The following is a 23,595-nucleotide window of genomic DNA, read 5'->3' on the forward strand; positions in this document are numbered from 1 at the left end:
CTTCTGTGGTGTGAATAAGTATTTGTAACCAATTAGTCCGTTTTCACATTATCCGATTCAAAAAATCCAAGATGGCGCCTGTAATGTATAGGATATCGGTCCTAAATCCGATATCGGATCGGATAATGTGAAAACGCACTTGCCTAAAGCAAAATATTTCACTTCAAATTTCAATTACTTATCGTATAAAATATCGACTCTTTTATCGATAATTCTCACAGCAGTCACATCACTATTTCTTATAATACAGTAGCGCCTAGAATGTAGTAGGTTTTTGCAAATAACGTAACAGTATCTTAAACTCTCCGTAACTCAACAAGAACTCCAAATTGGCCCATTAGTGTTAACTTTTCAATGCTAACTTTACCTCATTCAGTACCCCTACCACGAGATTTAGAATACTCGACAACGCAAATGTCGCGGAAAATGTATGTCATTTTAACGGGAAATTACAAAAGGCTCGGTAAAGATTGTAAATAGTACCATTTTGTACCATTTGACGTTGAATTAAAAAAAAAAATTTTTTTTTTTTAATTTAAACTGTTTATTTCTATAAAATGAAACTCTAGGTTCTTGGGGGGTCCTATCGTGCACAAGTTTTTATAGAAATGGCGAAGCGTCTGGTTGACGTAGCAGGAGACGTAGCCAAATGCACAAACGCTCAGGATAATATCAGTTTCGTAGCTACCTATCTCTATCGCTCTTGCGTATTGGCGCGACAGAACCAGATTGCATTTTTGCCACGCTGGCTGGTGACCGCGGAGCTGGCGACTTCCTCGCACTACGTATCAGCATTTCTTTAAGTACCTAACAAGAAATTTAGCCAGCACTCTTGGTATTTAAACAGTCGCGTTCAGTTACATCTATCTATACTCATTTAGATAATCAGAAATATCTAAATACGATTTTATGAGCATAATAAATAAGTCTTGTCTAGATGTTTTTGTTCGCATAAGTGTAATTTTAACTGAACGCTATATTAACTGTACCTACAGCTCAAGCACCTATTTTAGATATAAGCTAAGTTACTAAGATTCAAGCTGAGGCTTGATTTTCTATTTATGTAAATAAAATTGGTACATGTAAAACGAATAGGCGAGACGACTAAAAAAAACGAATTAGTCTGTCAGTTAGATTATCAAAGAATTTTAGACACATATTTTTTATTTTTTCCCGTAAACGAAAAATGACGACGGTACAGTGCGCTGAAGTTTCGCGTGACGTCACGCCTAGGTACAATTTTTACTTAGAAGTGACGTCACAAGCCCCCACTCTGTAACTTTGATGCTCTATAAATTTGTATTTTTTCATTAATTATAAAAAGCGAAAAATATGTGTTCAGTATTTTTGGACGATCTAACTGACGGAATAAACAGAATGCCATTTTTATATGTAGTCGTCATCCCTATTATACTGTAATTTTTATTTTAGTCAGTAACCGTTTGGGGGCGCTGTTCACTTTCTCCATACAATGAAAGTCATTTTCAGTGACGTTTTCGTTTACGAGTAAAGTGTTCTAAAACTTCAACAACTCGTGGTAGGGGTTCTGAGGTAGTTAATCGTACCAGTTACTCTCACGTTACTCAACTCTGGGACAATACTGTTGGTAGCTAAAATTGAGCTCTATGTGTTAGGGAATTGGGTTGATAGTTTAATGGAGTTTGGTGAGGAACAATTAGCTTGCAGTTTCAAAAGTTTAGTCAAGTAGAATTTTGTCACAGAGTAAGTTGAAACACTGGGTATAATTTTATGGAGATTAATACACACTACGTACACATATCATTTTGGATCTCAAGTATATTGGTAGAATAATCAATTTACAGAACATGTTTTACAATTTAGCCGATACTGATGTACCAATGTACCAAAAAAAACATGTCCAGCCTATAGTTGTTATTAGAAATGTATTAAATTCAACTCGTCTTGCTATCAGTTTTCTATCGCTATCTTATCTTAGTGATTAATGACAATACATTTTCAGTGAACTCCGCAATAGATTTGACCTTAATTTGAGAAATATAGCTTTTTTACCTGTATCGACTTACTTAAATAGGTGAGACGACTAAAAAAAACTAATTAGTCAGTCAATTAGATTATCAAATAATTTTTGACACGTCTTTTTTATTTTTTCTCGTAAACGAAAAATTACGACGGACAGTACGTTGAAGTTTCGCGTGACGTCACGCCTATTAGTAGGTGCAATTTTTACTTAGAAGTGACGTCACAAGCCCCCACTCCGGAACTTTGATGCTCTATATCTTTGTATTTTTTCATTAATTAGAAAAAGCGAAAAATATGTGTTCAGTATTTTTGGACAATCTAACTGACGGACTAAACAGAATGCCATTTTTAGGGTTCCGTAGCCAAAATGGCAAAAACGGAACCCTTATAGTTTCGTCATGTCCGTCTGTCCGTCTGTCCGTCTGTCCGTCTGTCCGTCTGTCACAGCCGATTTACTCGGAAACTATAAGTACTACAGTGATGAAATTTGATGGGAATATGTGTTGTATGAACCGCTACAAAATTATGACACTAAATAGTAAAAAAAATTGGGGGTGGGGCCCCCATACATGTAACTGAGGGATGAAAATTTTTTTTTCGATGTACAATTGTACATACCCGTGTGGGGTATCAATGGAAAGGTCTTTTAAAATGATATAAAGTTTTCTAAAAAACATTTTTCTTAAAGTGAACGGTTTTTGAGATATCAGCTCTCAAAGTCGTAAAAAGTATGTCCCCCCCCCCTCTATTTTTATAACTACGGGGTATAAAATTCTAAAAAAAATAGAGGTGATGCATGCTAATTAACTCTTTCAACGATTTTTGGTTTGATCAAAGTATCTCTTATAGTTTTTGAGATAGGTTGATTTAACTGTAATTTTGGTTTGCTGCTACGGAACCCTTTGTGCGCGAGCCCGACTCGCACTTGGCCGGTTTTTTATGTAGTCGTCATCCCTATTAAAGCTAAAGAACTTCCGGTCATATGTAGAGTCATACATTCAAATTTGATATTCGGTAATGCTTACTTTCACGAGTATGCCAAAAGATTTTTTAATAACATTTGATAATATTTTATAACATTTTACAACGTATTCAAATGTTTTCAGTTTAGCTTTCCTTTGCTTATTGCGATTTCTCATATATAAAGTAAGACTCGATGATTGACGACTGAGAGTTGTGATTCCACCCACATGTACACATTAAGTACTGTTCTGATAAATGAATCCGATAATTGACGCTGTATAATCGATCGAATGTCAAAATGAATCAATCGGACGACAGTCAACGATACCATTAATCTCTGTCAGAGTTGATGCAACGGAGGTCAACATGTCGAGCATTTTTTGTTAGCTATTGATTTTTTGTAAGATTTTGATAAATTTTGTTGGATTGGTAGTTTTTTTTTTTAATACCACGTCGGTGGCAAACAAGTATACGGCCCGCCTAATGGAAAGCGGTCACCGTAACCTATGGACGCCTGCAACTCAAGGGGTGTCACATGCGCGTTGCCGACCCATCAGAAACTGTACACTCCTTTTTTGAAGAACTCCATACTGTAGTTCATCGGGAATTTAGGTTGCAAGGTGTGTGGATGAGCGCCCTGTCGATGGCGAGCGGTGCGATGATGAAAAGTGGCCGTAAAATGGGAAACGTATGGTAATTTCGTACCTATCTCAACCGGATATAAGTACCTATTTAGATTCTTTTGTGACACAAATTGTAACATATTCCGCTCATAATCAGGAGCTGTTTAAACCTGAATGCCAAGTATTCCCAAAATATCAAGGGGTTAATCGACATAAAAATCATGTTACGTCTGGGTTTAATAAGAGAACAAATGAACAAGGTGAATGGATAATCACACTGTTATAAAGATACATACCGTCCGTAATATAGCTGGTTCAGTATGAAGTTTAATTAAACATTAAAATGCAAAATGCATAAATTGCACTCGACAGTCAACGATTGCATTCATCACTGTCAGAGTGCAAATGCATCGCTGGATTCGCTGGCGCCAAGTCGACATGTGTTGCTGTTCCCGTATATACAACTTACATATTTAAATACGTACCTATAGGCTATACCTATAGGCTCATTCGCCGTCCGCTACCAGTAGTGAGTTGTTGTGTATTACGCTCCTGTTAATTACTCATAAGATAATAAATTCTACTATTGCCAAACTAGCGAAACTGGACTCTAAAACGTGAGTGCTACAAATCAAAGTTAATAAGATAAGGTGTGAGATCTGCACTGACCACATGCGGCGCGCTTATCAGCTCTGCACAAAAAAAGGTATGCTCACATAGTATACGCAAAATATTCCGATAAATTATCGAAGAATGCCCCCTAAGATTCCGGGTAATAAATCTTTGTCTCAACCAAACCTACAAAATATTGAAACTAGTAACGTTACGAGCAGAAAACGCAAACAAAATCCAGACATGCAAGATTTAGTAGCGCTGAAGCAAGAGATGAGTGAGATGGTCGAAAATATTAAGTCATCTCAACAAACCCAGACTAATCAGTTGCAAAGTTCTATTGACGAACTACATGCACAAAATAAAGAGATTATTAAAACAAACTCAAACATTGAAAAATTACTTTCTCAAACAACTGCGTTGTACAATGATCTAAAACCCAAAGTTGATAAATTAGAAAGCGGACACAATGATGCTCTTGTTAGAATTAATGCACTGGAAGATCAAATTGAGGATTTGCAAAGGAACCAGCGAGTTGCTACATTAGAAATAAGAAATGTGCCAGAAACTGAAAATGAAAACGTCGTTCAGATAGTAACTAAAATCCACAACTTCTTGGGTGTTTCTGTTTCTACCGAACATAACATTAAACAAATCAAGCGCATCAAAGCCAGCAAAAATAAAGTGATCATTGTAGAATACACAAATTTGATAACTAGTTCCGCAGTTATGAAAGCACTAAAGACGTATAACAATAACCACGCAGAAGATAAATTCAATACATCATGCCTTGATCTGCCTGGAAAAAAACTCCCAATTTTTATCGCTGAATCACTTACTCCTACAGCCAGGAAACTATTCTTTCTTGCACGAGGTCTTCGAAAAGACCATGGTTACCAGTACTGTTGGACTTCGATGGGCCGGGTGTTTGTCAAGTACGCTGAAGGTTCCCCTGCAATACTTCTGAAGTCTACACAACAAGTGGAAGCCTTGAAAGGATCACCTGCTGCGGAATCGCCTTTGACACTTCAGATGGACGGGCAGGGACATAGCAGGGGGCTGGCTAGTACAACGTCTCCCGGGGTAATGGAAGCTACAATAACTACGCCAGAAAATACCTTGTGACTACATATTACTTTTCGAGTTGACAGGTCAAATCTTTTGTTTTTGATTTATCTTGCTTTATATATTTTGTTTTCAAATAACACAAATGTATCTTATACACATTTCACATCCTCAATATTTACAAACATACATACACCTACTACACATACAAAAAAACAACATACGTGCACACAAATTCACAGAAAGCCATATTCGCTTATGTTCCGTACATCGCTCTGGAATAAGATTACCACATTGAATCATAATGTTATTCACATAATTCAATCAAAAGATCTAAATGTCTGAAATAGAAAGATTATCAAGTGATATTGACGAAACTGTCAGTATCGGTAATTCAATGGTGGTGAATATTCCAGAGCAATGCAGAAGTCTTTTAACGAATTCGAGGGATGTGTTGAAACTTTTTACATTAAACATACGCAGCATAAACCGAAATTTTGATGATTTTCAAGTGCTCCTAAGTAGGCTTAATATTGATTATGACGCAATCATACTGACAGAATGCTGGTTATCCAAAAATTCTATACTACCTAATTTACAAAACTATAAACATATTGCTACTCACCAGAATTTTAATCAGAATGATGGTATAGTAATCTATTTAAAAGAAAACATACCCTTTAAAACTTATGAACCTACAGAAACTATAGAAGCTAACTGCCTAATAACCACACTTGGTTCAGAATATGCTATCGTTTCAATTTATAGGCCCCCGTCATTTAAAAATACAGATAACTTTATAAATGGACTGGATAGTATTCTAAATAAATTAAAACGTTACAAAAATATTATAGTGTTAGGAGACATAAATATCGATGTTAAGGTAGATAGCCAGGATGCCCGTGCACCTGATTATTTAGATATGCTTGCATCTAACGGACTGCTGCCAGCGCACACCCTCCCAACGAGAGTGAACAATTGTATTGATCATTGTTTTATTAAATCAAAGCTACCTATATCAACAATAGTCTGCGATACAACTACAACTGATCACTCCTGTGTTATGGTTTCCATCTCCAATGTACGGGCAGCTAAAGTTACTTCACGTAAAATAAAAAAAACCGACTATAGTGCAGCTATTAAGGAACTCGAATCTGTTAACTGACATGATTTATTAATGCACAAAGATGCTAATAATGCTACTAATACAGTCATCTCTCTTGTGTCCAATACACTAACTAAATATACTAATTATATAACTATATCTCGTAGTAAGCGTACTATCAAACCATGGATTACCCCAGGTTTAGTGCGCTGTATGAGAAATAGAGATCGACTTCATTTAAAGCTAAAAAAGGATCCTCATAATACAATCATTCAAATCACTTACCGTAGATACCGTAATACATGCAATAACATTCTCAATAAGCTAAAAAGAGCTCACCTTAGAGCACAAATTAATTCGAATACACGTAATTTAAAAAAACAATGGGCTCTTATTAAAAGTATCTGCAAGATTGAAAACACAGATAAATCTATACACTTAATTAATTTGAAATCGAACCCTATAGATTCAGTTAATTACGCCAACAGTTATTTTACTAACATCGGTAAAAATTTAGCTACAGAAATAATTAACAGATCCCAACTTACTGAAACTGAAAGGGTACATAATATGAAAATTCCCTCGACAATATATGGCTCCATGTTTATGACGCCTACAGATGATCAAGAAGTTAAACAAACTATCCTTAGTCTAAAGTCAAGCGCAGCCACGGGTTGGGATGGAATCTCATCACTATTCTTAAAAATGAGTGTCGATATTCTTAGTAAGCCTATAGCTACTGTTTGCAACCTATGTTTTCTGGAGGGTAAGTTTCCAGATAACCTAAAAAAATCTGTAGTTATACCTATATACAAGTCCGGGGACAGTGACTGTATCAGCAATTATAGGCCAATTTCGTTATTACCGGCAATATCTAAAGTAATTGAGAAACTCATAAATAAGAGACTAAAATCATATCTTGAAAAAAATAACATCTTAGCAAACAATCAATATGGATTCAGAACTAATAAGTCGACTGAGGATGCGATTAAGCATGTAACGTCTTATATTGTTGACCACATCGAAGATAATAAAAAAGTTATAGGTATATTTCTTGACATGAAAAAAGCTTTCGATACAGTCTCTGTCCCTATACTCGTTAAAAGGTTGGAAGCGATAGGTATACGTGGTGTACCTCTCTTGCTCTTGAGTGACTATTTAAGTAACAGAAAACAAGTATTTAGAGTAGGTGATTATTACAGTACGGAAGAAAATGTCATCTATGGTGTTCCACAAGGCAGTGTCCTGGGGCCTACTCTCTTCCTTATTTACTTGAACGAGCTCTGCCTTCTTACTTTGAATAAGGGACAAACAGTAACATTCGCCGATGATACAGTTCTATTATTTCAAGAAGATACTTGGTCTAAACTTCAGAAAACAGCTCAAGAGGGGTTCGATCAAGTAAATAGCTGGTTAAATTACAATTTACTTACTTTAAATTCATCGAAAACGAAGTATATTACATTTAGTATACGGAATAATACCCAACCTCCTCCCGGTACAATTTCGATTAAAGCTCATAGCTGTCAACGTCGCACAGAATGCACTTGTCTTCAAATCGAAAACTCAGACAATATTAGATACTTAGGTGTTGAACTTGATAGAAACCTTAACTGGAATAAACATATTATGAACCTAACTACAAGAGTAAGGAAGCTCATATATATATTTAAAAACCTCAGACATGTGTGTGACAGTAAGTTGTTAATCACTATATATTATGCACTATGTCAATCTATTGCATCTTACTGTATCACTGCGTGGGGGGGAGCTGCCAAAACTCGAATAATGACTCTTGAACGTGCACAACGGGCTGTTCTGAAAGTCATGACATTCAAGAATTTCAGATACCCTACGAGAACACTGTATAGTAACACATCAGTGCTAACAATAAGGCAACTTTTTATAAAAGCTGCTTTATTAATGCAGCATCAAAAGCAGCCTGACTATTCGCCAACGCGTCGCAGATGTGATTCTGTATATTTTATCCCTACATACAAGTCAGCATTTTCTCGCAAATTTCATAAAGCGCTTGCTCCCAAACTATATAATCGTGTTAGTAAACATGTACAATTACGTCACTTAAGCTATTACGAGTGTAGAAAAGTGTTAGATACATTTTTGAAAACCCTCAGTTATGAAGACACGGAACAATTACTAAAATAAATGGCTAAAAAACAAACACACACACACACACACACACACACACACACACACACACACACACACACACACACACACACACACACACACACACACACACACACACACACACACACACACACACACACACACACATACATACATACATACACACACACACACACACACACACACACACACACACACATATACACACACACACACACACACTATTGGGTGCTAAAGATACATTCGTGATATTATTTAGTATAATAGTTTTGTTAATATTAGTTATAGTGCACGAATATTTCATCTGCATCTTGTGCATATACTACATGTTTACGTTTTACTCATAGTCTAACTTTTTGCAACCATCGTGTTATTAATGTTGAACTAACTAATGAGCTCAATGTAACATAGATATTAAAATATAATAAAATATTAGTTTTAATAGCATTTTGGCAGTAGCCGTAATTTAATTATTTAAGTGTAACACATCAACCTACTATCATATTTTGTTTATTAAATGCCAATGGATGACGATTCTTACCTCACCGTGATACAGTTTATAACTAGTACGGGAGGTAAAGGACATCATTCTACATAAAGAATGTAAATTACAAACAAATAATGTAAGTGACATATCAAAGTGATTTGTTAAGCTTGTTTAACGTTGACACATTCGATTAGATAATCTATTTGCCAAACTACCTACTAAAATAATATCTACGCATAAAAATAACGTTAAATACGAGTATAGACGAAATCGAATGTAACAACTAAACCTAATAGTAAACTTAATAGTTTTTTACTACTATAATTGTAGAATTTAGTCTTATGTCTAATAATTACATACTTATGTAACATATTATGAAATAAAGAATTATTATTATTATTATTATTTGTATCTCCGTTTAAAACTCTCGGGTCTTTCGAGCCCGGTCATTTATAAGGCGTGCGTGGGGATATAGATCCAACACGTAGAGGCCATTTGGAGAGCTTTGATGTCATGTAGAACGCCTGCTGGAACCCATTCACGGGTACATGAATAGATACCCGTGAACCGGTTTCAGCAGGCATTGGACTATTGTAAAAAATGGAAAGATGCCTGTTCTATGGTTTAGATTTGGATGGAAATAAGACTGGGCTATTGCTAAGAGTTCGGGACACCTACCATAACATTGTAAATACAGTGTTATCGAGGCAGGCGGTGACTCGCCACTCGGTAGATGGGCACCTGATTTGCCATCTTAAAGACGGCCAGGCGCAACACCGGCATGAGTGGCTCAGGGGTGTCGAGAGGTGGTGCTGCGCTTTCTCCGAAGTTACTCGCGGCGTTATGCCCTTTAACACTTCCACCCCTGGAGCGACAGCTCAGACGTTCCTCTCTGGACGGCCAATGAAGGCAAGCCAGAGCTGAGAGTCCTGCGGGTCCCCTTGGGGTTCCACTCCGGCCGGCGAAGACACGCCGGAGACGGAGACCCTGACCGACTCTCGGGAACACTCGGGTCCGTGGGGTCGTCACTCCCCAACAGCTCGCCACAAGCTGCCCTGCGGCCTTATTATTATTATTATTATATACTATAAGCATAGACTAAATATAAAAAGATCATACCATCCCATACATTATAAAATGCGACCGCCTAAGAACGCGCATACACTACACCACACATATATGGCGCCACAAAAAAAATGTCGTAGATGGTTGTGGAAGGTGGAAGAGACGCGGCGATGTTTATAGTTACTCGCCCAGCGGTGAGCTATCAATATCGCCGTGTCTCTTTTATTTGCACGGGAGTGCTTATCTTTTGTTCGTTTTTATAGCCGATAGCTCGTAGCTTAAAAGCTCGCGGTGGGACCAGTGCCTTAACCATAAGACTTTATGTACGTACTTTATAAGCACGCCTTGAAGGAAGCATTCAGCTTGCTCTACTAAGACCATGTTCCATAATCACAGTACTTATACCACATTATTATCTCCCACTTACATTGGTTCAAAACTACTAGAACATGTTCAAACTAGTATATTATGACCTTTAGATGTGTTACAACTATCAGCAATCTTGGACTTCACTTATAAACTGGTCATACAAGTTATGCACCTACAGTAGTATCACTGGCGCCTAGCCCACTTAATACCTTGTCGTATTAACATGTTACACATACCACCAAACGTGGCATTAACTTTCTTGTAGCGACAAAGTTCTATGATTAGTGCTTAGCGTTTAAATTACTCTTGATTATGCGTTTACTGGTTATTTTTAGAATCTGTTAGATAGCTTCGTAGAGTAAATGTAGATCTACCGTCTTTAAAGTTAAGGTATTATTTTCTTTGATAAAAGAGTGTGGTAATCTTATGTTTGCAGTCGCATTTGCCATGTAAGCAAACTTGTTGAGATCATTAAATACAAGTTTATCTTCGGTTGCTGTTTGCTTCATTATATTTGTGAAGATATGGCAAATGGTTATTTATAGAAGAAAACAAACTATTTTTTGCTTAATCTACTGATAGTAAACCCGTGAAAATTAAATTGACTATGTAACAGAGCATAACTAAGTATGTAGTAAGTTTTGTCTCTAATATGTACCTACCTATGTTAATGACATCAAAAATCATCTCGTTTCATGAAGTCACAACATAAGTCACTGAAATCTCAAATAGCTACTGAAAAAGACTCATCGACATATTTCTTCGGTTCAAAAATTTCGAATTTCCCTAAAAAATTGCGGGTGAAGTTATCGATAAAGAAAATCAGGATACCTGCTTAAGATAAGTAGCCGAATAATCTACTAAAACGTATTTAGTCACACGAATTAACGAGCAGACAAAAAATAATAAGCTTCCTGTCCTAATGACAATACAATAGTAACAATAGTCTGAAACGAACAAGGAGAGTAGCACAAGGTTGCTACTTGGAGTACATTGTTTTGTTACATAATGTCTGGTTCAATGGTTGTAATTATTTTCTTGGTTATAATGGTTGTACAACTAGGTGAGCTGTCAGAAAGTAGGTGAGGTGATCATTTGGAGAATAGCCAAAGCTAGGTCAAACTTCGAATTTCAACTCAACGTCCCATGTGGCGGACTTGGATAATGATTCTAGAAGTCAAGGTGATAAATAAACATTTCTTACTTCATCTTTACACAGATCGACCAAGTCTGACAGTACTAAATTGATTGCAAACTCGAAATTCAGTCATCTATCGGCACCCACTTAAAGGATACCTTTATGATTAATTTGATTGAAAGCCGTCTGCCCCTTGGACCTAGGACTTTATAACAAATCTAAGACGTATAACCGTCAAGGAAGCAAATTTTTAACGAAATAAGCCAAAACTGCACACGTTACATTATGTTCAGGGATCGGGGATTGGGATGCCACACTGCGGGATGTCAAGTAGAAACAGTAATATGGATACGCCGTCTGGCCCGTGATCAATTTTTTTTATGTCATAGGACGTCATAGTAGACAATAATTAGACGGATCGCCTGATCGTAAGCAACTACCGTTGCTCATCAGGTTACAGTGGGTTACAAGTAAGCTGTAACTAAACTGTTCAAAAAATAAACGCTATTGCTGTGCAAGTATTATATGTATTTATAAAATTAACGATGTTGAAAAGCAAGTGTTGGTTACGGTATTGCAAATAAAGCGATTTTTGCGGAGCGGAGCTCCAATATGTCATGTTAGAGTGCCTTTTCAATCGAAATTCCTCACTACTGAAGATAATTGTAATAAGTCCGGAACAAAACCATAAAAGCACTATTTATTTACATCTTACAATTACAATTAAATCTACTTCCTCCAACCCAGTGATGCATGGTCTCCATTGTGTGGCGACCTTCAGAGGTCCAAGGTCTCCGATTGTTCCAATGGGTAATTGTGATCGACTGATATGGTTGAATTGTGTTTAGCTGGTTTAATGGATTTGGGATTGCCAAATCGTAGCTAATTTTAAATTTTAAGTAGACAAAAATATTAGGATGGAATAAGCAATTTGTATCCGAGATCATCGTGTTTCATCTGAATCTTTCTGAATCTACATTCGGGTTGATATTCTTCAGAGTCCCTACGTAAACCCACCCTCACTTTATTAGATTCTAACTTCTTCTAACCTCTCGCCTTCGGCCGGCTGATATGATGATGATGATGAACTTCTCCCAAAGTAGAATCCTAAATCAGCTACTCCATACTTAAAATTCTTTTAAGTTAACGAGTTTTAAGTTGTACATAATACTGCATTTTGTTTTTATTGAGTTTAATAAGTTATATTGTTGTTGTAATGTAATATTGTATTTTTCTGTTTTTGGCAAATAAATAATTATTATTTAAATTCTGGATCACCGCTGTAAGAATCCTTTATTTCTCTCGGATTTGTAAATACTTAGTCAAAAATTGCTTAACATGTTTCGTCGAGGCCCATCGCGAACCGATACCAGGCTGTCGGTAAGGAAAAATAAGGGCTTGACATTGATGTGTGTCCATTGATAACTTCAAATCATACTACTGTTGTATTCAGCTCGTGAATAAATCAGCCAGTGGCATCAAAGACACATTCAAATAAAACTACGAAAAAATCTGTTCCACTTCAGCTTTTAACAGAAGAAAAAATGACCCAAGTTCAAATAATAAACTATGGGCTAAGAAAAAGGTTCAATGGTCAAACGTAGAACATGCGCTGAAAGAATCTAATCATAATGTAGACCTTGCATAGTCACAATAAGATTCGAGACGAGTCAGTGAAGAAATAGATCATTTCATTGAAGATGTCGTGCAATTTTGTCAAATACCTTTAATGCCCAGGCAAAAATGAGTCATTTAGCAAAAGCATGCGTCTTCGTGAATGAAACTATCTATAAGCACAAAGGTAGGCAGATGTTCTGAGCAAATTGAAGGCATCGCCCGACATGTCAAAGGCCTTTACAAAAACTGACCTTATTGTGTGGGTGTTCCTTTATGTTGTAATTTTGTTTGCTTTGTCTGGGAATTCCTTTTGAGGGGCTTGAAAGGAAGTTTGACCGTATTGATGGGTTCAAAGAGATTTGTGATACCGTTTATTTTGTAAGATTATATTAATATTAGTGGTTATCCTTCGCTGTAACTCAGTCGCCTAGTTGTCTAAAATTTCATCTTCATTTTTACGTTGCCCCTGAACGATCTAATTTAAAATATCTGTTTTGATTTTAATTATTTTGAAGATTTCAGACAAATATCTCCCCTTTTTTTCAATTTAAATAGGTAGTAGAAGTAGTGCAACATTTTATTAATTGTTTTTCATTTCTTCATCTCAACCAATGATTCCATTGTGTATGTAATTGAAAGCACATAAAGGTTATTTTCGATTAAAAAATGTTTAATTTCCTGATTTTTATAAGTTTCCTTCCGACATATTTGTAATAATTAACCATATAATAAAGTAACTACTTCCTTGAGCATGAGACATTTAAATGGAAAAAACTGTAATTACGTTAAAGTTCATTTACGTTTCAAATGTCACAATAGCAAAAAATAATGTAATAAAATTATCAATAAAACTTTTCAACACATACCTATTCAATCAATATTAGATTGAATAGGTATGTGTTCATTTCAATAGATTGAATAGGTGTGAAATGAATACATTTACAAACATAAAGTGGGAAAATGTTCTGTCTCCGTAAACACTCAAAATATTTGGCGTACTCTCCGATCATGACGTTTTGGCTTCATAAAAATTTGATCATAAGCTTTTATTTTCGAGCGCTTGCAAAACAACGCATTTTGAATTTTTACATTAACACTAACACACTTGTACCAAACGTCTCATCTTGCTGTATTGACATCAGACCCAAATAGGTAGGTACCCAAGTTTTGAACAGCCAAAAAACGCCATTACAAAACTGGATTCATCTCCGTACCAGTTATCCCATCAATTCGATATTCAGAACGCGAACAAGCCCCAAAACACAAGTACTACTTAAATACATGCTATAAAACCTGCATGAGCCCACTTCACTCAAGTATTGGCCACATTTTCACCTCCAAAACGATTTAAGTACATTCCCCTTTGAACCGCACTTACGCTCTTTTGCCACTAAATACTTTACATTCCTGCCAGTTTATTGAAGTATTTGGCAATGTTTTTATCCCTTTAAGAGTAAAGCTTATAATCCAATAATCAACATAAAGAGTTATTTTGGTTTTTGGTACACACGCGTACCGATCTCATTTTACACCTTTACGGCGTCATAAAGTAAAGGAGGCGTGGTCGTTACCCCATGAATTTTTACCCCGTAAGACGATTAGTGTCTAGGGTCAAAAAGGCTTGATTTATATTAGGGTAATAAACTTAATTTATTACGGGAATCGGTCGTTAATGATGGTAAGTGAATGGTTATTTTATCGGGAAGAATAGGAGTTGATAGGAAACCTGTTTAATGGGAATTATTGGTTAGACAATTAGTTTATATTTTCTTATGTCTATAGTTTTTATTTGACTACGTCATCGTGACTTGTTATGACTTGCATTTTAGTTCATACATATTCAATATTATTTTGTTCACACGTTGAACAATATTTGTTTTTATCTTTAGACATTTTTTATGATTTGTCTATATCCTGGCAAAAAAGAGACAAAAATAATACAGATACAGACAGATACAGATACAGAACTGTATTAATAACGGCAAAGTTACAGGTCATTAAAATGCATTACAATAATCATAAGCAGGTACAATAGTAACCTTACAAAAATAAATAATAAATAAATTATTGTCACCTTATTTATATATATTCATGCATAGATAATAGAGGCACCACCGTCTATGTAAACCGTTTTACATAGGCAACTATTCTGATACTTTTGTATGAGAACAGTTAAGTGTTGCTATAATAAAAGAAATCCATCAGAGCAATGACATGAAATAAAAGCAAATTCTCCTTCGGGTGAAGTTAGCGATTCGCCACAGAGAGATGTTGTAATACTTCCGTATGGCCACGAAAACGAAGGAGTTGATTCTCCCGCTGTATAATATCATTGATGTCGCTATATGGCTATGTGAAAGTGAAGAGCACCGCAACAATAAAATAGTGTTATGGTACTTAAGATTCTGTGCCAAAATTTCACATAAGAAACTCTTATTTACGTTAAAACCTGGGTACTACATAGTTACCATTACTTTTATAATTAACCATTTCTATAAGAGTAAATCAAGTACGATTAGTAACCGTTCTTGATGTAAATAACAAAAACAAACACGCATAAATTAAAACATTTTAGCCTACTATTTTTTTTCTGAATAATATAATCTTTCAACTTCTATATTTACGTAAATCGCTATCGCTGCCGATACCCGCTAGTTTTCTGGCCACACGTCAGTGTGACAAATGACAATAAGATAGCTCTGTGACGTAAGAGAGACTGCATTGTCACATCGCGAATGAAAGTTGTAACTCTTATATTATTGTATAATTTCTGTATTATGACTTACTCTACGGCTTTCCTATTCTTAGTATTTTTTTCTATAAACATATAACATACTAGCTTTTGCCCGCGGTTAGAAAGAGACAAAAAGTAACCTATGTCACTCTCCATTCCTTCAACTATCTCCACTTAAAAAAATCACGTGACGTCAATTCGTCGCTCCGTTTTGCCGTGAAAGACGGACAAACAAACAGACACACACACTTTCCCATTTATAATATTAGTATGGATACCCACATTTTGTGCATATACCACGTGCTAACCAACGAGCATATTGTACGGTTGGTAAGCGGTTATCGTAGTTTAGGGACGCTTGTAACTACGTACTGCTCAAAGTTAAGCGTAGGCACACTTTTTTTCGTTGTGAAACACTAAACCGATTTCGCTGTTACTGAATAGCATATAATATATATATATATATATGTCGGAGATTTATTACTTAAATACAAAATAAATATGCAGTCCACTTTTAACGACAAAATTTTCGTAGCGCTACGCACGCAGCCGGCTCCAGCGTTTTCCCGCTTTGTAGATAAGCGACTAGATAGACATTAGTGTCGTTAATGCCATGTTTCGAAAGAATTTGGTTTTTCGGTTTAACCGAGATGAAATAACCGCAGAAAACCGTATTTAACGACTATTGTAGCCATTGACCTTCCAATGTTAATGTTTGACATTGCAGTAAAATATGTTCAAACGAATGTAGGTCTAAGCCAGCGTTCCCACTTAAACGTCGCGTGTCTCGGGGCGCGCAACGGACGTCCGCGCCACGCCACCTGAGTGTAATTCAAAAAACGTCTCCTCAGTACATTTTGTATAGGAATGACGTAAGACGCGCCCCAGGTGGCGTGGCGGCGGCGTGGCGCGCGCCGCGCCGCTTGGCGGACGTCCGTTGCGCGCCCCGAGACACGCGACGCTCTGATGTGGCCGGTGGCCGGTCCCTAACATACGTAGTTTTTAAAGGATATTAGTGCGGTTTTCGTTGGTATTGTATATTGTGATGGGTTATTATGTGGTTTACTTCAATGTGTTACTTTATTACGGTCGTAAAATCATAATCATGGACAGTTGGATTATAATCCATACTAATATTATAAGTAGGAAAGTGTGTCTGTCTGTTTGTTTGTCTGTCTTTCACGGCAAAACGGAGCTACGAATTGACGTGATTTTGTAAGTGGAGATAGTTGAAGGGATGGAGAGTGACATAGGCTACTTTTTGTCTCTTTCTAACGCGAGCGAAGCCGCGGGCAAAAGCTTATATTATCACAAAAAATATAATCTAGGTAGGTAATCCTTTGAAAAAAAACCGGCCAAGTGCGAGTTGGACTCGCCCACCGAGGGTTCCGTACAAACTTTCAATGGTTAAAATAATCATACTACTTATACTCACATTCATTTATTCATATTTGTAACGCCATTTTACACGTCAAGATTTGATTAAAAAAAAAATATTTATACAGCAATAATACTTAGAGAATAAATAGACAGAAGATTGAAATTACAAAAAGTTAGGCAATATTCACATAAAAAATGCACAAAAATATTGGGTTGGTAAGAAAGTAATGAGCGAATCATAACCAATATTGTAATTTTTATTTAATTTATTATTTTAATCATTTATCAAAAATATAACGGCCTTCGTTATCTACTACTTGTCTCCATCGTTCTGGTAAAAAATGAATAGCATCGGCGAAGAAGTTCTTAGGTTTAGATTTAAAAAACTCAGCTATGTACTGTCGTAGATGGGCTTGATCATCGAACTTTTTTTCATTCAAGGCATTGCTTAGCGATCTGAACAATGCGTAATCCGTAGGTGCCAAGTCTGGAGAGTACGGTGGATGAGGTATCACTTTCCAACCTAGCTCCAATAGCTTTAGCCGAGTCACTTTTGCAATGTGTGGGCGAGCATTGTCGTGTAAGAAAAAAACTTTAGCATACTGTGGACGATTCTGACAGATTTTTTGGTTTAAATTTTCAAGCTGATTACAGTATACTGATGCGGTAACAGTCATTCCACTTGGTAGGAGTTCCCAGTGAATAATACCATGAATATCCCACCAAACGGACAGCATAACTTTTTTCGGGTGAGGCTCTGTTTTTGGTGTCTCTATTCCTTTTTCGTTTGGAGCTAGCCACTGACGTTTGCGTGTGTGATTTATATATAAGACCCATTTTTCATCTCCAGTGATAAGATGGTCCAACCAGTTGAATGTGCGGCGAAAAGACAGAAGTTGTATGCAGATATCGGCACGGCGGTTTAGTTGATCTCTATCAAGTTCGTGCGGTATCCAAACACTGTATTTGTAGTTTTTTCCCAACTCGTGTAAATGTGTTTCTATGGTGACATGAGAGCAGCCTAACTCGGTAGCAAGAGTACGACTCGTTAGCCTCGGATCTCCTTCAATTAAGGTTTTTAATTTGGCCACATCAATCTTCACCGGTCGACCAGACTTAGGTTGATCTGATAATGAAAAGTCGCCACTACGAAACCGCTGGAACCATCGTTTCGCCGTGGCCTCAGACACAACTTCAGGAGCAACACGCTGACATATATTACGCACTGCTTCGGCGGCTGAATGGCCAGACTGAAATTCATATAGTAAGCAATGCCTTACATGCACTTTTAATTCGTCCATTTTCTTCCTTATATTAGCTCGGCGACAGCTAGTGAATGACTGACGAGAAACTGTGCGACTCGCCCTTTACATACTTTCGACCATAGAAGATTCTAGAACTCTCTCAAAAATTTTATGTGGAATTCATACGATCGCTCATTACTTTCTTACCAACCCAATATTTTTCTAATTAGGTAATAAAAAAATTGTCATTAGTGTAGAACGGGTGCTCGACCAGCCAATTTTTTAAGCGATAAGTACTTAAAGTTCGACACACTAGGCGCTTCAACCACATATTGCGGCAATTTATTATAGACGGCAGGGTCCATCACATGTGTTAATTTGACCGTAAATTGGATTTCGCCAATTTACGGTCGATACCTACTAACTTTCCGGCATTTCGAAAGTTGTACTTGGAACACATGTTGTTAGTTTTGTCACGGAATATATTATGTATAATAGTACAAGTACAGAAGGCTCCTTTGATGTTCACAAAATGACGCCATTCTAAATTCTTACCTACATTAACAAACGGACCGCACGCGAGCAGCCAACATTGATTTTTTCCCCTCACTAGCTCGGAAACACGTGTTTTGTCCTTTAATACCAGCGGGTAAAAACGCATTTTACCCACTAGTAAGTGGGTAAAGTAATTTGACCTTGAATAAATTCAAATGAACTGCTTTAACATTGATAAAAGTAGGTGAATCTAGTAATAAAGATCATTTACCACCTGTGGAACTACTGGAAACAGTGATAAACGCATTTCTTGCGTTGTAGTTTCCTCGCTACAGTGAGGGGAAAAGTTTTGTGTTACACTGGTGCAAATTTATTTTACTTCTCGTGTGTTAAAAAACTCGCAAGTTCAGGATTCTATAAATAACTCGCAAGTTCATGATTCTTCAAATAACTATTATACAAATAACTATTATTGCGCCGCGCGAAGGTCGTCGCCAATGAATGGGCCGCGAACTCGCGGCCGCTGACATGTACTTGTAGCGCAGCGATAGAATCGCGGAGTGAGCCGGCCCTGGTTTTGTATGCTGCCAAGTTCTCTCTTACATAAATGGCTACCTGCATGATAACTTTTGCAGGCAGTGTAATGAGTGTAAAGCTAGGAACATACTACGCGGACGTCCGTCGTAAATCGACCGCGACCGCGACCGCGACCGAACAGTGTGCACGGAACAAAACATCCAGCGAGCCAGATTTCGAACGGACGTCCATGCGCTCAAAGCCACGTCCACGTCCGTCGACCGATAGTTTGCACGGTTAAGTGTATATTCATTGTCCAGATCCCCGTCCGCGGTCGATTTACGACGGACGTCTGCGTAGTGTGTTCCTAGCTTAAGGATTCTTATTTTTTAAAGAATTCTTTGGCCGGAGTGTCTACTGTCTACAGGTACCTGAGCAACGATCCTGACAGCTCGTTTCTGAAAGCGAAAGACCCTCTCCCATTCAGGACAACATCCCCAGACCAGACCTCCGCAACGTACTGTATTAATGAATGGACAGTGGCGAAATAGCATGTCCGGGCTACTTCTGGAGCCACAGACTTTGCAACTCGACCTAAGGCAAAGCACGCACTGCCCCGACTGCCACACGGTTTATCTACTTGCTGGTCCCATTTTAAGCCCTGATCAATCTTTAAACCTAGGAAAGTAGTCGTGGATGCCTGTTCAAGTATTTTCCCATTAATTATGAACTATCAACGGCGTGGTCATGCGGCCCGAAAGATTAAAATGCACTAAGTGTAATTAAAATGTTGGCAGCCTGTATCGCAACTGGAGGACCTACGGAAGTAATTAGGACAATAGATCCTTCCTCCTTCCTTCCTTCCTCCTCCTTCCTTCGGTCCTTTGAGTCGTCGGCACCCAGGCCCCTTCTAAGTACAGGTTTGTACAAGTTTCTAATGAGTCGACTCGGCAACGCACATGTGCCACTCCTTGAGTGGCAGGCGTCCATATGTAACAGTGACCGCTTTCCATCCGGCGGACCGTATGCATGTTTGCCACCTACGTGGTACAAAAAAAAATCTCGACGAATTCACCTTAAACATTAAAAACTAAATCAAAATCGATTGATTCGTTCGGGAGCTATGATGCCAGACAGACATGTCAAGCGTCAAACCTATTATTATTATAACACTCCTTCGTTTTTGCGTTGGTGGTTAAAAACAAGAAACCTCCTTCAAAACTATAATAAAACACAATTTTCTATGAAAATCGGTAAAGTGCGAGTCGGATTTCGACATTTCCATACAAAAAGGTCATGAGCGCCTGACGACATGTGATAGCAACGTACACTAGATTTGTACTTTAAAGATTTTGCGTATATTTTGGAAACTATAAGAGATAGAGCAAATAGACTTCAGATTTTGGTTGTCGGTGGCACAATTTTTTTGTTTTCGTATATATACACCATTTTTTGGACCTATTAGGGCAATATTATGGTTAGTGCAGTTCTAAACAGTCTTAAGCGCCTCTTTTTTAGTAGGAACTTAAGTCATTTTGGCAAATGATTAAAATTTTTAACAATTTCTAAACAGAAATGAATTTCTTTCTACCTGTCCATGGCGCTCACAAAATTTCAAAACATTTAGTAAGTACTTGCAGCGGCAGTGAGTGAAAATCTCAATTTGAGTTTTTTTCTCTTAAGTCCGACTTACGCTTGACTGTACATTTTTAATAGGTTTTCCTGTAATCTACAGGTAGAGGGCTACCTCGTGTATTTTTTTGAAAATTTTACGCTAAGTAGTTTCGGAGATAAGGGGGGGGGAATGGTCATTTTTCTTAAATAACTTCTAAATTACCAAAATAAAAACTATAAAAAAAATATATTTGAAATGCTTATAAAATGCTCTTTCATTTGATATGTATCACAATATAGTTCTAATAACTTTGATTTTTAATTTTCAATTTTACCCCCCAAAAGTGCCCCTTATGATTAAATTTCGTTTAATTTCATTTAATTATACTGCATGTCCGTCTTTGGGCCACAGGTTTACATACGTGTGCCAAATTTCAAGTAAATCGGTCCAGTAGTTTCGGAGAAATCGGCTGTGACAGAGGGACAGACAGACACGCGAGTGATCCTATAAGGGTTCCGTTTTTCCTCTTTGAGGTACGGAACCCTAAAAAACATATGATCATCATGTTATTATAATTTAAAGAGTATTTCTATAATGCATATGTAATTGTGTATGTAACTATGTAGGTATATTATAATAATTTGACTGATTTTTTTTTCAGAAATCCTTCTTTACATATTTTTCTAGTATTATCTACTTACATAACTATTGACCATGCAGTAATTATTAATGCTAATATCGTGATGTAACATAGTATTGTAAAATCGAACGATAAAATAATAATAATCGTATTAGAAATCTGCATATTACCTATATACCGTTGCGTTCTGTCGCGCTTGAATGGTTACGCGACAACTCAACCTTAACCAATTCTAAAATGACTTTTTACATACTAATTTCACTGGCGCTTATGCCCTTTTATTTTAGTACGGTGTAGCTACTAGGTTTTACCTAAGAATAGGAAGTCTTGTTCAGTGAAAGTATCGGCTATCGTTAACATGTAACAGATTACGGGTGCTGATTGTGAACATGTTAATTAATTACGTAAAAGTTAATCATTTTTGACATTTTGTTACGATTTTCCGATTAATTAATATACTGTTTTTGAGTATTTCTAATCAACTTCAAAATCTCATTATACACCGGTATTATCAAGATGTTATTACGTCTACTGACTATATTCCCTATCCCATAATTTTCTACTAAGAAATTGTTCTCTCTGAAAAGGCTGCCATCTATACAAACGGATTGAAATCTTTCAGTTCCGCTACTCGTCACTAGATGTCGCTTCACCTTACAGCGCTGATGTTGTTTCCTAGTGTACCTATAGTTTGTTTAATGTGTCATAGATGGCGCTATTATCAATATGCAACAAAAAATATCAGTTCAACCACGTTCAACCTATTCTTATTTGTTACATAAATGCATTTCTTACCAAATAAATATTCATTTTTTATTTTTTATTGTTACAGATTCATTCGTAAACAGCCAAGAATGGACGGCCGCGCGAGGTGTCACAGAATTACGAGTTGGTGTATTAGGATCACCGGACAGCGGAAAATCTGCGCTAGTCCATCGGTATCTAACAGGCGCATACATGCAAGAAGAAAGTCCTGAAGGTATTTATTATTTTTACTCCATTTATTTTAGTCTATTTCAAAATTATATTTAATAATTTTCATACAACTTACTAGCGCCTCTATCGGTAAAACCATAACACATTCTCCTTAGCTTAGCTCGTTGCTTCATTGATGTCAGCGTGAAACGTTAGATGGCAGTACAACTTCTAGCCTTCTACCGTTGAATGGCGTCTCTCATAGATGGCGCTATGAGCAACATAAACAAATTGTAAAAGTTCAACGAACTATGATTTTGTGCGTAGGTAGATAGTAGATCGCACAACGACATGAACAATAACTAGTTATCTGTCAGTTACGACTTTTATTCCTTTTTGATTTTTATCGAGCGTTTTTGGACCCACGCGATGGAATTATGTATGAATAGAATACCATCGATAATTCACCATGATTAGATGATTGCCACATAATGACTAGACGTGAAATGACAGGTAATTTGTCGAGGGTTCATAAAATCGATTTTGTAGATGTTTGGTCGAATATTACAAGACCAATTAATTTATATCCTCATTAAATTAAAGTTAAAGTAGGTATGTAGCTGTCAGAAATGTTCTAGTCCTTATTTCCCTCTCGAGTCTGATCAAACTAAGCATGCGACTAGGACCTGAGAGCACGAGATAACTCTGCACTTTGGCATTGGCACTAAGTTATTGAATGGCGTACCTAGTACCTACCCGTGAATTTTACATGAAGAAAAACGTGTATGGTTAAGTTTTAGAGTTACATTTGTTTAACCTTATTTTACTTGAATGTAGAATGATTCCACGAATAAATGGTA

General features: G+C 36.9%; 1 protein-coding gene across 1 annotated transcript in view; it reads left to right on the top strand.

Annotated features, from left to right (window-relative positions):
* Positions 1 to 23,595, top strand: part of LOC125224995 (centaurin-gamma-1A-like) — a 126,491-nt gene that overhangs the window by 44,144 nt on the left and 58,752 nt on the right. The window contains 1 exon segment of the mRNA XM_048128513.1: positions 22,653 to 22,799. Within this exon segment, the coding sequence (XP_047984470.1) occupies positions 22,653 to 22,799 (147 nt within the window).

Source organism: Leguminivora glycinivorella, chromosome 3, assembly GCF_023078275.1.
Source record: "Leguminivora glycinivorella isolate SPB_JAAS2020 chromosome 3, LegGlyc_1.1, whole genome shotgun sequence".
Taxonomy (NCBI): Eukaryota; Metazoa; Arthropoda; class Insecta; order Lepidoptera; family Tortricidae; genus Leguminivora; species Leguminivora glycinivorella.